The sequence below is a fragment of the Rhinopithecus bieti genome, unplaced genomic scaffold (assembly GCF_001698545.2).
Source record: "Rhinopithecus bieti isolate Rb0 unplaced genomic scaffold, ASM169854v2 scaffold_4552, whole genome shotgun sequence".
NCBI lineage: Eukaryota > Metazoa > Chordata > Mammalia > Primates > Cercopithecidae > Rhinopithecus > Rhinopithecus bieti.
Window position 1 is genome coordinate 135,254 of NW_016804381.1, and position 14,796 is coordinate 150,049.

The 14,796-nt window shown below is 37.4% G+C and overlaps 1 protein-coding gene across 1 annotated transcript in view; it reads left to right on the plus strand.

Annotated features, from left to right (window-relative positions):
• The window catches only part of CYB5R4 (cytochrome b5 reductase 4), a 108,593-nt gene that overhangs the window by 74,870 nt on the left and 18,927 nt on the right, over positions 1 to 14,796 (plus strand). The window contains 4 exon segments of the mRNA XM_017867631.1: positions 5,390 to 5,530; positions 7,023 to 7,175; positions 10,857 to 11,007; positions 11,311 to 11,397. Of these exon segments, the coding sequence (XP_017723120.1) occupies positions 5,390 to 5,530; positions 7,023 to 7,175; positions 10,857 to 11,007; positions 11,311 to 11,397 (532 nt within the window).

A 14,796-nucleotide genomic window follows, 5' to 3' on the forward strand; every position in this document is an offset into this window, starting at 1 on the left:
TTGCTTTTGGTGTTTTAGACATGAAGTCCTTGCCCATGCCTATGTCCTGAATGGTACTACCTAGGTTTTCTTCTAGGGTTTTTATGGTATTAGGTCTAACATTTAAGTCTCTAATCCATCTTGAATTAATTTTCGTATAAGGAGTAAGGAAAGGATCCAGTTTCAGCTTTCTACTTATGGCTAGCCAATTTTCCCAGCACCATTTATTAAATAGGGAACTGGTACCAAAACAGAGATATAGACCAATGGAACAGAACAGAGTCCTCAGAAATAATACCACACATCTATAGCCATCTGATCTTTGACAAACCTGAGAGAAACAAGAAATGGGGAAAGAATGCCTTAAAGATTTATAGCCAATTATGTGGTTCCTAGATTTTCAATATGTATTGCTGTAATTATTGACTTCATGACAATAGCATGCTGGCTGTGTCTTACTACTTTCTTAGCTAAAAGAATTTGTTTGAAAACAAGCATATAAGTTGAAAAACTTTTAATATAATGTTTTCTCATGTCAAATCTAGAAGATACTTACATGAAGGATTCATATATCAGAAAGAACATCAACCAGAGAAGAGAAACTTTCATTTTTACCTTCAGTCCAAATGTAGTAGGTCAATATTTTAAATTGTATGAATTGAACCAATATAATTTATAAGTGTGATGCTTCCAATTAATTTTTTTCTTCCCGGAAATGAAGATTTTGAGTGAGTAGCTGTGGGGGTTATGTGGGAGAAAGAGGCAGGGGGAGAGAAAGCAATAGAGAAAGAGATGGCTGAGGAACTTCTCTAATAAGGGTCAGAAATCGATAGATAATTGAATTGCTATTTCTATACACAAGGTAACATTAGCATTTTATCTTAATTGATAATTGTCTTTAATGTGGAGTCTTGGATCACCAAACAAAGGTAATTTTAAAGATTTGCCAACAAATAACCCAGTCAATTGTCTTAGGAAACAAGATTAAAAAAAAAAAGGTCTCACAATTTTGATATGTGAACAGCCACTTACAGACATATGTTGGAGATGTTGTGGGTTGGGTTCCAGACAATCGCAATGGAGTATCACAATAAAGCAAGTCACACCATTTTTTTTGGTTTCCCAGTGCATGTAAAAGTTATATTTACATTATACTTTAGTCTGTTAGGTATGCAATAGCATTATGTCTAAACAACAACTTACACATCTTAATTTAAAAAACAATATATTGCTAAAAAATGCTAACAATCATCTGAGTCTTCAGTGAATCATAATCTTTTTGCTGGTGGAGAGTCTTGCCTCGATGCTGATGATTGGTGACTTATCAGGGTGGTGGTTGCTGAAGGTTGGGGTAGCTGTGGCAATTTCTTAAGAAAAAATAAAGTTTGCCCACATCAGTTACCCTTTCTTTCACAAAAGATTCTCTGATAGCATTTTATTCACAGTAGAACTGCCTTCAAAATTGGAGTCAGTCCTCTCAAACTCTATTGCTGTTTTATCAATTAAGTTCATGTATCATTCTAAATTTTCTGTTGTCATTTCAACAGCATTTCACAGCATCTTTACCAGGAGTAGATTCCATCTCAATAACCCACATTTTTTGCTCATCCCTAGGAAGCAACTCCTCATGTGTTCCAAGTTTTATCATGAGATTGCAGCAATTCAGTCACATCTTCAGGCTCCACTTCTAATTCTAGTTCTCTTGCTGTATTTCCACCACATCTGCAGTTACTTCCTCCACTGAAGTCTTGAACCCATCAGAGCCATCCGTGGGAATTGGAATCACCTTTCAAATTCCTGCTAATGTTGCTATTTTGACTGCCTCCCATAAATCTCAGATGTTCTTAATGGCATCTAGAATGGTGAAACTTCTATATTTGAAGCCCACTGTTGAGACTTACTATGTGGGAAAAAAAAGATTCCTTTCGAATTGTTGTTATTCATTGACAATGCACCTAGTCACCCAAGAACTCTGGTGGAGATATATGTCATGAAGATAGCTTCTCTCTTTAAACCTCATAAACCAACTTCTAGCTTCCGACTTTTCTTCTAGAGCTTCCTCACCTCTCTCAGCCCTCCTAGAATTGAAGAGAGTTAGGACCTTGCTGTGGATCAGGTGTTTGGCTTAAGGGAGTGTTCTGGCTGGTTTCATCTATACAGACCACTCAAACTTTCTACATATCAGCAATAAGGCTATTTTGCTTTCTTACCATAACATTCGTGTGCTCACTGAAGTAGGACTTTAAATTTCCTTCAAGAGCTTTTTCATTGCATCCACAACTTGTCTATAGTGATTGGCTACTCATAATTACTAATCATGTTCTCAAACTTTTTAAACAAGGCCTACTGAGTTGGGACAAGAAACCCTAATAGCTTCTTATTCCATCCCACATCTTTTCTAGATGCCCTGAGATGTTGGACAAGCTTTTTAACTTCTATAAGCTTCTGTTTCCAGCAGGGAAAGTAAGACTAACTAAGTGCTTCAAAAGTGCAAGAAGGAGAAGCCAGTTGAAGGCAGTGTGGACTCCTAGTGCAGTCTTCTCTTTCTCTTCTGTCTCCCATTGAAGACTTTACCTGTGTTTTCTGTTTTGGCCTTGTGAAATGCTGTTTTTTAAAAGGGAAAATACAGTTTCTTTTTAACATTAAGAAAAAAGTATGCTCAAATAGTCTTATTATCCTCAGTATTTCAGCCTTACCCTGAGTATCTCAATATTAATTGTATGTATTTAATTCAAATAAGTTAGGTATTTGGGGCAGTAATGTTTCTGTCTTGGTTTTGTTTTACTGTCTTTATTTTCAGTTTCTCATTTTTTAGTATAATTACCTGTGCTTAGAAAGCCAAAAAGCCGACAGTTAAATAATGGCATTGTGCAGACTGAAGTAGTCAGTGCCATCTGCTTTATGCTTTTTCCTTATATACTGCAGTTCCCATCTGTCTGTGCTATCTTTCTCCTTGATGCAATTGAAAGATGAAAACTTTCTTAAATCCTTCTTAAAATTCTTGGAACCTATAGTTAGGATGTTCTTTTGAAATTATAGTCAGCCTTTTGTGGGTAAAACGTTGAAATTATCTCAGTAGTGTTAAATAACTAGAATGCTGTGTCTACTCTCTAACAAGGAAAGTCAGTAAATCACTGTAATCCAGTATTTCCTTGTGTTTTAAATATCATTGAAGAGTTGCATAGTTACTATAGCAAACTTCTCTAGCAAATACTAGAGTAGAAATTGTCAGTCCAGAAGGTGAGCATTTTCATCTAGCTGTAAAGTTATCAAAATGATATGCACTAGATTTTATTAGAAGAAAACAACACTGTGGTCCTTAGACCTGCACAAGAAGGGCACCTGCCCTGGGTTCCACACTTGGAGAGCCCCACGTGATTATCTCCAGTCATAGCCACACCCCTCCCACAAGGTAAGGAGTATTGCAAGACCACAAAGTATCCACCTGGAGCTCATCCTCTTTCTTTCAACTTCACCCTCTAGGATCTAGAACCATGGAATTCCCTGCCCAAACGACCCCAAATCTACTTCTATCCAAGGAGTGGCCAGGGCTGTTTATGTGAAAAGCTAGTGCATGAGCTTGAGCCTGTGGGTTAATGTATCCACACCCATTTAAGCCCCTACTCAGAGTCAGACAGCCAAGGATGAGAAGACAATGGGGGCAGGCAGTGGGAGTACAGGTCTCATTCCTCTGCCATCTCACTGATATTCTGAGGAGTTTAAGAATCCCAAATTTGAACCTAGCCTTCTAGGACCTTGTGAAGCTGTATATTTCAAGATACAGCATAGAACATACTTTGACAGTTATTTGTCTGATTTATAACTGTTAAATATTTATATGTATATAGTGTGTGGGTCTCTAGTTATATTCTTACTGTGGGTTCCAGAAAGGGTCTGGAGAAAGAAATAAAGAGATCATTTGCACCTTCATTTCTCTTTGTGCATGGGCCTATGTCCTTTGACCCTTTGGTTAGGCCAGTGCTTGTTAGGCCTTCCAGGATAATTTTAGGGTAGACTCTTAGCCATAATCTGGTCCAAACCTGTGCCCTAGCACTAGAGTGAGGTGACCTCAAGTGATACTCCAGGGTCTTTGCATAAAGTGATGTAGTCTAAGCTTATATACTTACTGCTACCATGATAGCAGGTGGAAAATTGAGTGACTGATCTGTGGGGAGCAAAAGGGAGAAGGGAAGTTGGATTCACTTGTGACTAAAATGATTTCTTAGGATTATATGTGAATTTCAGTTTTCCACTAAGCGTTGATTATTAGCTGTTGGCTCTTCACTTTCTAAGATCTAGAGAAAATATTTCTGTACCTACTTGAATATTTTGGGGTTAAAAAAAGAGAATAACTAGAATAAGAAATATATTAGGGTTTATTCCTTTACATCTCTGTAAATACTATTTTGAGAGAGGAAATAAAAAGTTAATATCTTCACATTATTCTGATATGCTATTTATGTTCAAAGAGAATTTACAAGTGAAAATCTTAATTATTTCAGAACTTCTATAATAAATTCTTCTAATTCAAATGGTATTATTTGCTCTGTATACAAACAATATTTTCTGAGCTTGGGATATTAATTTCAGATTTCTCTAGTATTTATAAAATATTTGATTCGTTTTATCTATTTGTGTATTAGTACCAAAATCCTAATCCTACCATCTTCAACTTTTCACTTGTATTAATTTTCCAGATACCAAAACCTACACCTTTAAGCATAAAAATTTTTATTTTAATCATTTTGTGACAGTTAAAATGTTCTCTAATCGTATATATAAAATATATTCACACAAACATAGAGACATAAGAATGTATCTCTTCTTGCCTTTGTCAAAGAGATATTCTAAAATTGCTTCATAGTGCTACTGTTGTTAAGCCTTAAAGGCTTGAGCTTCAGGACTTTTCTATTGTGTAAGAAAAGATTTTAGAATGTACAGTGGCTCATGCCTGTAATCTGAACACTTTGGGAAGCCAGGGTGGGTGGATTGCTTGAGTCCAGAAGTTCGACACCAGCCTGGGCAACATAGTGAAACCCCATCTCTTAAAAAAAAATTTTTAAAAAAAGACTTTAGAATGTAAACTTATTCATTATCAAATAAAATTAGGTGTTTTTTTTTTTAGAGCATAATGGTTTAACATGCTATAATAACAGATGTGAGGAAATAACACTCATTAAGTTCATCTTTCAAGTTATAGAAGTATTTACAGGTTTTGGTCAACAGATATCTCAGGAAATAAAATGGAAAAATTAACCTTAAAATATTGATTAATTTTTTAAATGTATGGGCATTTTAGTGAAGTCGAAGCTTTCTAGAAAACAGGAGCTGAGTATGTGCTTTCTCTTAGTGGTTTAGTATTACTTCTTATTAATTATGTATCAATAAGAGAAAATGAATCACTTTTTAGGTTTGTACTACAGAAAGTGCCAGTTAATTTCCAAGGAAAATGTTACTCATGATACGAGGCTTTTCTGTTTGATGCTGCCACCAAGCACTCATCTTCAAGTGCCCATTGGGCAACATGTTTACCTCAAGCTACCTATTACAGGTAAGGTGAACAGAGGCTTTGGGACACATTTTCTTCTTTTATAAGCAGTTCAAAATCAGTACTATTCTCTCTAGAAAACAACCATTTAAGTTATTAATACATGTTTCCAGGCAGCTAGATTTAGTGATAGTCAGAATCTAGGTTTGTGACTGCAACGTGTTCTACATGTTGGAACTATAGCTGTACCATACTGTCATGTGGAACAAAGATATTGCCGGTAGTTTAGACAGGTGATTCCACCAGCATTGTAATTTATTACTAACAAAACCCTAAAGGAAAGAGATGAGAGACTGCACAAATAGTCCTCTGTGAAGACAACTACTAGAAGCTCATACTGGTGTCTCTTAGTAGCTACTTAGGGTTGTATCATTTATGAAGTTGAATCTATACAATTTAAAATGAGTGAATGATTGGAAATGATTTTATTCTATGTGCTACCAGTATCAGAAGCTCTATAAATGTATAAATATGACTTCTTCTTTCTTTCATTTTTATCCTAAATTTACCTCACTTATTTTGAATACCCTTGTTATTGATGTCCAACATTTTCTTCACCTTTTGAAGCTGCGAACAGTAAAATTCTCCTGTCAGCTGTAGTGTTTCCGGCAATTGTCTAAAATGTTACCAGCTAGGTCTTAGTAGATATGATATATTATGATGAGGCACTGTTAAGGTTTTCTGTTTTTCATCACTAATGGCTGGTTTTCTCTTTTTCATCACTAATGCCTGGTTACCTAATTCAAGAGCTGGTATCTTCTCCAGTTATTGCCAGTGCATTTTAATTAATATATGTATTTTGTATACATTAAGGAGCCATGCATAAAATTTTTGGTCTTTCAAACATGTGATGATTCTTCTCTTTGGGATTTGGCTACCTAAAATAAAATGAGTTATTTATTTTACTCTTTAAGAAAATAATGTTTTCTTAGAAGTAGCTGGATTAACATTCTTTTATTCAGTTACCAAAGTAATATGTAATATGTTAAAATATTAAAACAATTTAAAGTACATAAAGTAAAAAGTGAAATTTCTTCCTTTTTCTCCCCTAAATGATCCCACTGGTCATCAGTAACCATTTTTTAAAATTTGGTGTATAATTAAAAGTACGTTAGAAATACTTTATTTTACATCTCCATGGTAAATTTTGATGCAGTTTTGTTGTGGCCCATTACAAAGTTTATTTGCTGATGGAATAGATGGTTGTCTAAACTTATTACTGTATATTTCTATTAAATTAGACTATACATAATAAAAACAGATCGTTTATATTATGGGTACAATATTTGTGAAAATTGTTTTGGCACATATAGGCTTGGGGTATATATACATATATACTATATACATATAGAAAAATCATTAAAATTATATACCCATTAGGTATATAGTTTTAAATATATACTGATGGTATCATAAAATTTGGACGTTTCATCTTCATTAAGAGATTTTTGGATTTTTAGAGTTTAATTTTTTTGCTGTGATTTTTTTTTTCTAGGTACAGAAATAGTAAAGCCATATACACCTGTATCTGGTTCCTTACTGTCAGAGTTCAAGGAACCAGTTCTTCCCAACAATAAATACATCTATTTTTTGATAAAAATCTATCACACTGGACTCTTCACACCAGAGCTTGATCGTCTTCAGATTGGTTAGTATTTTTACATTTTTGTAACCTCATTTGTGCTCTAGATTGGATCAGATTGCCCTCTCATTATCTCCATGTAGGAGTCTGTCAAATATCTTTAACTCAACATGTCTACAACCAAAGTTATCTTCTCTTTGTCCCACCCAGCATGGCCTTCCTCCATGTTCCCTGTTTTTATTATTTGCAGCATCACTGTTCATCCTTGATCCAATCTGGAAACTCAAGTCAGCCTTGTTTCTTCACACTTTCTCTCTCCCAGTCCAGTCAGCCACTAAGTTTTGTTGAGTATACATCTCAATGGCTTTTTCAGCTACCTCTTCTGCCACTGTCTTATAGTAGGCCTTCATCACATCTTTGTTGGCTTCTAACTGTTTTCTCACAATTGACCCTAGTTGCTTTGCAGCTTTGAAACCTCTGATGGGTCCCCATTATCTATACTGCATGACCTACAAAGACATTGATAATCTCTCCAGCTTCATCTCTTGCTCTACAAAAATACTTGTGCTACTCAGAGTTCCACAGATTTGTCATCCTCATTCACAGGTACATGCAGTTGCCACACCCAAGATGCCCATCAACCTTTTCTTTACCTGTCAAGTACTTTTTTAAAAAGACCCAAATGTGGGCTGGGTGTGGTGGCTCATGCCTGTAATCCCAGCATTTTGGGAGGCTGAGGCAGGCAGATCACTTGAGGTTAGGAGTTTGAGACCAGCCTGGCCAACATGGGGAAACTCCGTTTCTACTAAAAATACAAAAATTAGCCGGGTATGGTGGCGGGCATCTGTAATCCCAACTACTTGGAAGGCTGAGACAGAAGAATCACTTAAACCCGGGAGGCAGAGGTTGCGGTGAGCCAAGATCATGCCACTGTATTCCAGCTTGGGCAACAGAGCGAGACTCTCAAAAAAATAATAATAATAATAAATAAAAAGACCCAAACAGAATATCACTTTATGGAGCCCTCCTCCTCCCCTGAAACCCCCAATAACAACAGTTTATTCATAGCTCTATTATAAGAATAAATACATTCCTCAATTAGAAGACTGAGTTTAAGAGCAGAAATTGTCTTGTCTTTGTATTTCCAACACGTGGCATGGCAGTTGGTACATAATAGGCTGTCAGTAAATGTACTTTGTTTTTTTGTTTGTTTGTTTTATTTTTGAGACGGTCTGCCACCCAGGCTGGAGTGCAGTGGCTTGATCTCAGCTCACTGCAACCTCTGCCTTCTGGGTTCAGTGATTCTTCTGCCTTAGCCTTCCAAGTAGCTGGGATTACAGGCACACACCACCATGCTGACTAAGTAGTAGAGATGAGTTTTCACTATGTTGGCCAGGCTGGTTTTGAACTCCTAACCTTAGGTAATTGGCCCACCTTGGCCTCCCAAAGTGCTGGGATCACAGGTGTGAGCCACTGTGCCCAGCCAGTAAAGGTACTTTGAAAGAATAAATAAAGAACTGTAATGAGATATATTAAGATTTAAAAACTTCTCTTGCTTCTGCTCCCTTTTGGTGTCTCTTACTCCTTTTTCTGTATTTTCTTTTCACTGCTTTTACCTAATGGCAAAATGTTCCTCTTTCCAAGGCAGCAGTAGCAATATTTTGGGATATCAGTGAAGTGGATTACTGAAATTTGGAAATAAACAAAATTACATTACTTTCTGAAATGTAGTAGACATGATTCTGCTAATTATATCTACTTCACATGAGAGATATGATTAGTCATCTTTGGTTACATTAACCAAAATATTATATATGAATTTGAACCTGAAGTATTTTGGAGTACCTACAAATCTAATGAAGGTGACTATCACCTTGTGAAAGAAGGACTGACACATAATTATAATACAATAAGTGGAAACTTAAGGAATGGTATTACAGCCTATTTACGGAGATTTTTGCAAACATAGCAGGGTGAAGAGTTGTCCTAGAGCGTGGAAAGGGAAAGCTCAAAGAACAAGATGAAGTATTATTTCAGCTTCATTTAGGGAGGCTCAACATGGCACAAATATTTGTGTCACTTAGAGAGTTGTACATTAAATGAATGAACCCATGCAGTTATCCATCTCTCTTTCAATCCCATGTTCACTAAGCAGCATGATTTTACATGATTAATTTGGCTTTCCGTGTGTTCTGATACTGGAAACAAGATATCCCCAGCGGGACATGTAATGTTCAGGTTACTAGATACGTGTAATCCCAGCTGTGCCATTCTGGCATGTGTGCTTTAATCTCTTCTGAATTTGATTAGCATCAGTTATCTTACATGAGTCTAATCAATTTTGTTAGCATTGGAAAGACTGGGCTGTGGGTAAAAGTTACCAAGTTAATACTGTCCTCTGAGACTTCTTTAGTAAACAACCATCTGGCTTTCCTAAGGACATTGTAATCTTATGGTGTTTTTCAAACTATAACAAGGAGCTTCTATTGTTTTTTTTTTTTTGAGACGGAGTTTTGCTCTTGTTGCCCAGGCTGGAGTGCAATGGCGCGATCTCGGCTCACCGCAACCTCCGCTTCCTGGGTTCAAGCGATTCTCCTGCCTCAGCAACCTCCGCCTCCTGGGTTCAAGCAATTCTCCTGCCTCAGCCTCCCGAGTAGATGGGATTACAGGCATGTGCCACAATGCCCAGCTGATTTTTTGTGTTTTTAGTAGAGACAGGGTTTCTCCGTGTTGGTCAGGCTGGTCTTGAACTCCCGACCTCAGGTGATCCACCTGCCTTGGCCTCCCAAAGTGCTGGGATTACAGGCGTGAGCCAGCATGCCCAGCCCTGTTCTCAAGTACTTACTTGATCAACTACTGCAAGATTCTTACTATCCTGCAATGGAAAACAAAGGAAAAATTGTGAGCATCCAAGCATTTTAAAATAGAGTATTTTAAATCATTCAAAAATTATACACAGCTTTGTTTTCATTTTAAGATTACATTTCAAGTTTCTGAATCTAGTCCTAAAGATAATTTTCTTATATGAATGGTACATGGTGATTATATCAACTGAACTGTAGAAAATGGGCACTGATTTCTCAACTGTGTTGATGCTAGATTGGAAAGTGGCATGCTCCAAGTATAGTTGACTGCATTTCTGATCTTGCTTTGTTTTTATGGGAATTAAACTCAGAACAGCCTTTCTTAATTAATAGGTCTTTTCAAAAATTTGGTGGAAGAGGAGTTGGTGTGTTTATCAACATAAGATTTTAGAATACATTTCTATTTCAATTTTCTCTCCTACTCATCCTGTTACTATGGTTAATAATCAGTATGTAAATAGTGAATATCTATTCTTTACTCTGTACCATGTAAGACAGATATATGTGGACTCTGCTTTTGAGGTACTTAAAATTTAGTTTAGCAATCAATCCTTTATTGATAATTTGTGGATAAGTACTTTGCAGTAGTTTGTAAATTTCAGACTTCTGATGGTTTGGGAAAATAGTGGTGGGAAATTATACCATAAAACCTCATTATTAATTTGACTGTAATGATATAATTCAGACATACTTAGGGGTCTAATGAGTATCCTTAAGACTACTTATTTATCTTAAAGACTGATACATAGTCTGCAAGCTAAGTATTTATACTGTTACTCCTCAGTGTTTTAATTTCAGTTACTTTTGGCTTCTTAATTTCCCGGCTGGGTTTTTTGGTTTGTTTGTGTTTTTTTTCTGATTTAGTTTGTATTTCATTGTTTAGGAGATTTTGTTTCTGTAAGCAGTCCTGAGGGCAATTTTAAAATATCCAAGTTCCAAGAATTAGAAGATCTCTTTTTGTTGGCAGCTGGAACAGGCTTCACACCAATGGTTAAAATACTGAATTATGCTTTGACTGATATACCCAGTCTCAGGTATGTAATTTTGTCTCTAATTACTATCCTTTTTGAGGCTGTTATATTAGTATAAGGTATTCTAAGTTGATTACTCACTGGACCTTAATAGACGTGTTACCATTTCCTCATTCATCATTTCTTACTCTGCCTCCTCTAATCCTAGGTATTAAGTAGGTTCTTTTATCTCATTTCAGTTTTTGATGATTTTTAATTACCTACTGGGCACTAAAACATTCATGCTGGTTCACTTTAGACTTGCTATTTGTGCATATTTTACATGTAATTAATTAGTTATTTCTGAGTTTTTGTTTTTCTTTTAAGGAAAGTGAAGCTGATGTTCTTCAATAAAACAGAGGATGATATAATTTGGAGAAGCCAGTTGGAGAAATTAGCATTTAAAGATAAAAGGTATTAAACTGATATTAGCTCTGTGTTTAGTTTTTTATAGCTGTGTAGTAAGTCTAGGCCTTAACTTGTCTGGTTGGAGCTTTGATTGGCCAGGAAGCTCCTTCAAAGAAAAAAAAAAACCGATAATTCTCTAACTGGAAATCATGTTAAATGTTCCTCTTCCCTCAAAGAAACACCGTCTGGCAAGATCTAGGCAACCTTATATATGTGTCACTAAGATGCATGTTGGACTTTATGATCATGTTATGTGGTTTATACTGAGTTGGGTTTCACTGAAAATGTTCCAGTGTAGCCAGTTTGGTAATGCAAGATTTTTCTTGTTATAATGGGGCTGATAAAATAAAAATTTGGTGAGAATAGATTAAGCAAAATTAAACATGGGATGGGATTTCTAAAGCTTTTTATATGTTAGTATCCTTTGTGACTTTCCAAGAGAGGAATTTTTTTATGCATTGTTTAGCAAAATTCCCTTTACTTTTGTTTGTTTGCATTAACACTTCTTCGCTCTACCACTAGTGATCCTTGGTACCCACTTTGGGAAGTGCTGGTATAGACAATAGAAAAAAAAGTTCTAGTCAAGCTGAACTCAGTAGTGGAATGGGACAGAAAGGATAACAAAAGTAAAAACTTATTTTATTGATTGAAGAGCCCAGCCCAGTAAACTAAAATAAGAAGATAATTTAAATGAATATGTGCTCCATTTCCCCTAAAAGATTTGATAGCAGTAGGAAGTTCAGAACAGTCTTTTACAAAAGTGAATTGAATAAGCTATCATACTTCCTAAAGCATTTCTATAATCATTAAAAGCTATTTCTAAGAATTTTAGGGCTTTATAAATTATACAGAAGATCTGAAGTAAATACATATGTGTATGATAGGATGGTATAGATAAAATTCTAGGCTTTTTGAAAGAGTAAAGCCCTTAGAACTTTGTAAGCTGTCCAGGGGCTCGAGGTTCTTCTAAATATTTTCTGCATATCCATAATAAGAAAATGCTGTGGTCTTTTCCCATTTTTCCCTGCCTGCTGTCTCCCATCATCCTCCACTTTGTCTTTTAATAAATGGCTTTCAGTCTTAAGGATGACACCTGAACGTATTTATCCTTGAAGTATTTATTCTCTACATACTAAAAACATAAACCTAAGAATATTTACTGTATTTAAGTAGTTGTGTGGCATTTTAGAGATTATTTAAAGAAGTTCAAGTTCTTAGTTTTTCAAGTATTTTTTTTAACACATTTTCAAAGTAGAAAATTGGAAGCGTTTATCAATAAGCCTAAAGACCTAAATTCCAATTGCCATTCTACTCCTCACCAGCATGAAATTTTATTCACAAATTATTTACCTCTAGGGGCCTCTTTAACTTCAAAAGAAAATAATGACGTCTTTCTACTTCATAAAGCTATTGTGAGCTTTGGAGAAGATAATGTAAATGCTTTGGAACCTGTGAAGCCCTCTCTCAGACATTTGAATTGTGGTTATAGAGGACCCCTATATACATGTTTGTTTTCTGTCTTCGCTGTTACAGCTTCTGTTTTTTTAAGTAAATGTTTAAAAGAATTTAAACTGGTTGATTCCCAGGCAAGATGGCCAAATAGGAACAGCTCTGGTCTGCAGCTTCCAGTGAGACCAACACAGTAGGCGGGTGATTTCTGCATTTCCAACTGAGGTACCTGGTTCATCTCCCTGGGACTGGTTATACAGTGGGTACAGCCCACAGAGGGTGAGCAGAAGCAGGGTGGGGTGTTGCCTCACCCGGGAAGCTCAAGTGGTTGGGGAACTCCCTCCACTAGCCAAAGGAAGCCATGAGGGACTGTGCCATGAGTGACTGTGCTATCCAGCCCAGATACTACGCTTTTCCCATAGGCTTCGCAACCTGCAGACCAGGAGATTCCCTTGGGTGCCTACACCACCAGGGTCCTGGGTTTCAAGCACAAACTTGGGCGGCCATTTGGGCAGACACCAAGCTAGCTGCAGGAGTTTTTTTTGTACCCTAGTGGCACCTGGAACCAGAGAAACAGAACCATTCACTCGCCTGGAAAGGAGGCTGAAGGCAGGGAGCCAAGTGGTCTTGCTCAGTGGATCCCACCCAAACGGACCCCAGCAAGCTAAGATCCACTGGCTTGAAATTCTCACTGCAAGCATAACAGTTTGAAGTCAACAGGGAACACTCGAGCCTGGTGGGGGGAGGGACGTCCACCATTACTGACACTTGAGTAGGTGGTTTTCCACTCACAGTGTAAAAAAAGCCACTGGGAAGTTTGGACTAGGTGGAGCCCACCACAGTCCCAAATAACCTGATAGCCAGACCACCTCTCTAGGTTCCTCCTCTCTGTGCAGGGCATCTCTGAAAGAAAGGCAGCAGTCCCAATCAGAGACAGAGACTTATAGATAAAACTCCCATCTCCCTGGAACAGAGTGCCTGGGGGAAGGGGCGGCTGTGGGCACAGCTTCAGCAGACTTAAAACGTTCCTGCCTGCTGGCTCTTAAAAGAGCAGTGGATCTCCCATCACAGCACTTGAGCTCTGCTAAGTGACAGACTGCCTCCTCAAGTGGGTCCCTTACCCTCGAGCCTCCTGATGGGGAGACACCCCCCAGCAGGGGTCGACAGACACCTCATACAGGAGAGCTCTGGCTGGCATTTGGCGGATGCCCTCTGGGATGAAGCTTCCAGAGGAAGGAACAGGCAGCAATCTTTGCTATTCTTCAGCCTCTGCTGGTGATACCCAGGAAAACAGGGTCTAGAGTGGACCCCCGGCAAACTCCAGCAGACCTGCAGCAGAGTGGCCTGTTATAAGGTAAACTAACAAACAGAAAGCAATAGCATCAACATCAAAAAAAAAAGGATGACCAAGCCAACACTCCATCCAGAGGTCACCAACAGCAAAGACCAAAGCTGGATAAATCCATGAAGATGAGGAAAAACCTGTGCAAAAAGGCTGAAAATGCCAAAAACCAGAATGCCTCTTCTTCTCCAAAGGATCACAACTCCTTGCCAGCGAGGGAACAAAACTGGACGGATAATGAGTTTGACGAATTGACAGAAGTAGGCTTCAGAAGATGGGTAATAACAAACTCCTCTGAGCTAAAGGAGCATGTTCTAACCCAATGCAAGGAAGCTAAGAACCTTGACAAAAGGTTAGAGGAATATCTAACTACAATAAACAGTTTAGAGAAGAACATAAATGACCTGATGGAACTGAAAAACACAGCATCAGAACATCGTGAAGCATACACAAGTATCATAGCCGAATCGAGCAAGCGGAAGAAAGGATATCAGAGATTGAAGATCAACTCAATGAAATAAAGCAAGAAGACAAGATTAGAGAAAAAATAATGAAAAGGAATGAACAAAGCCTCCAACAAATATGGGACTACGTTTGGTGTACCTGAAAGTGAC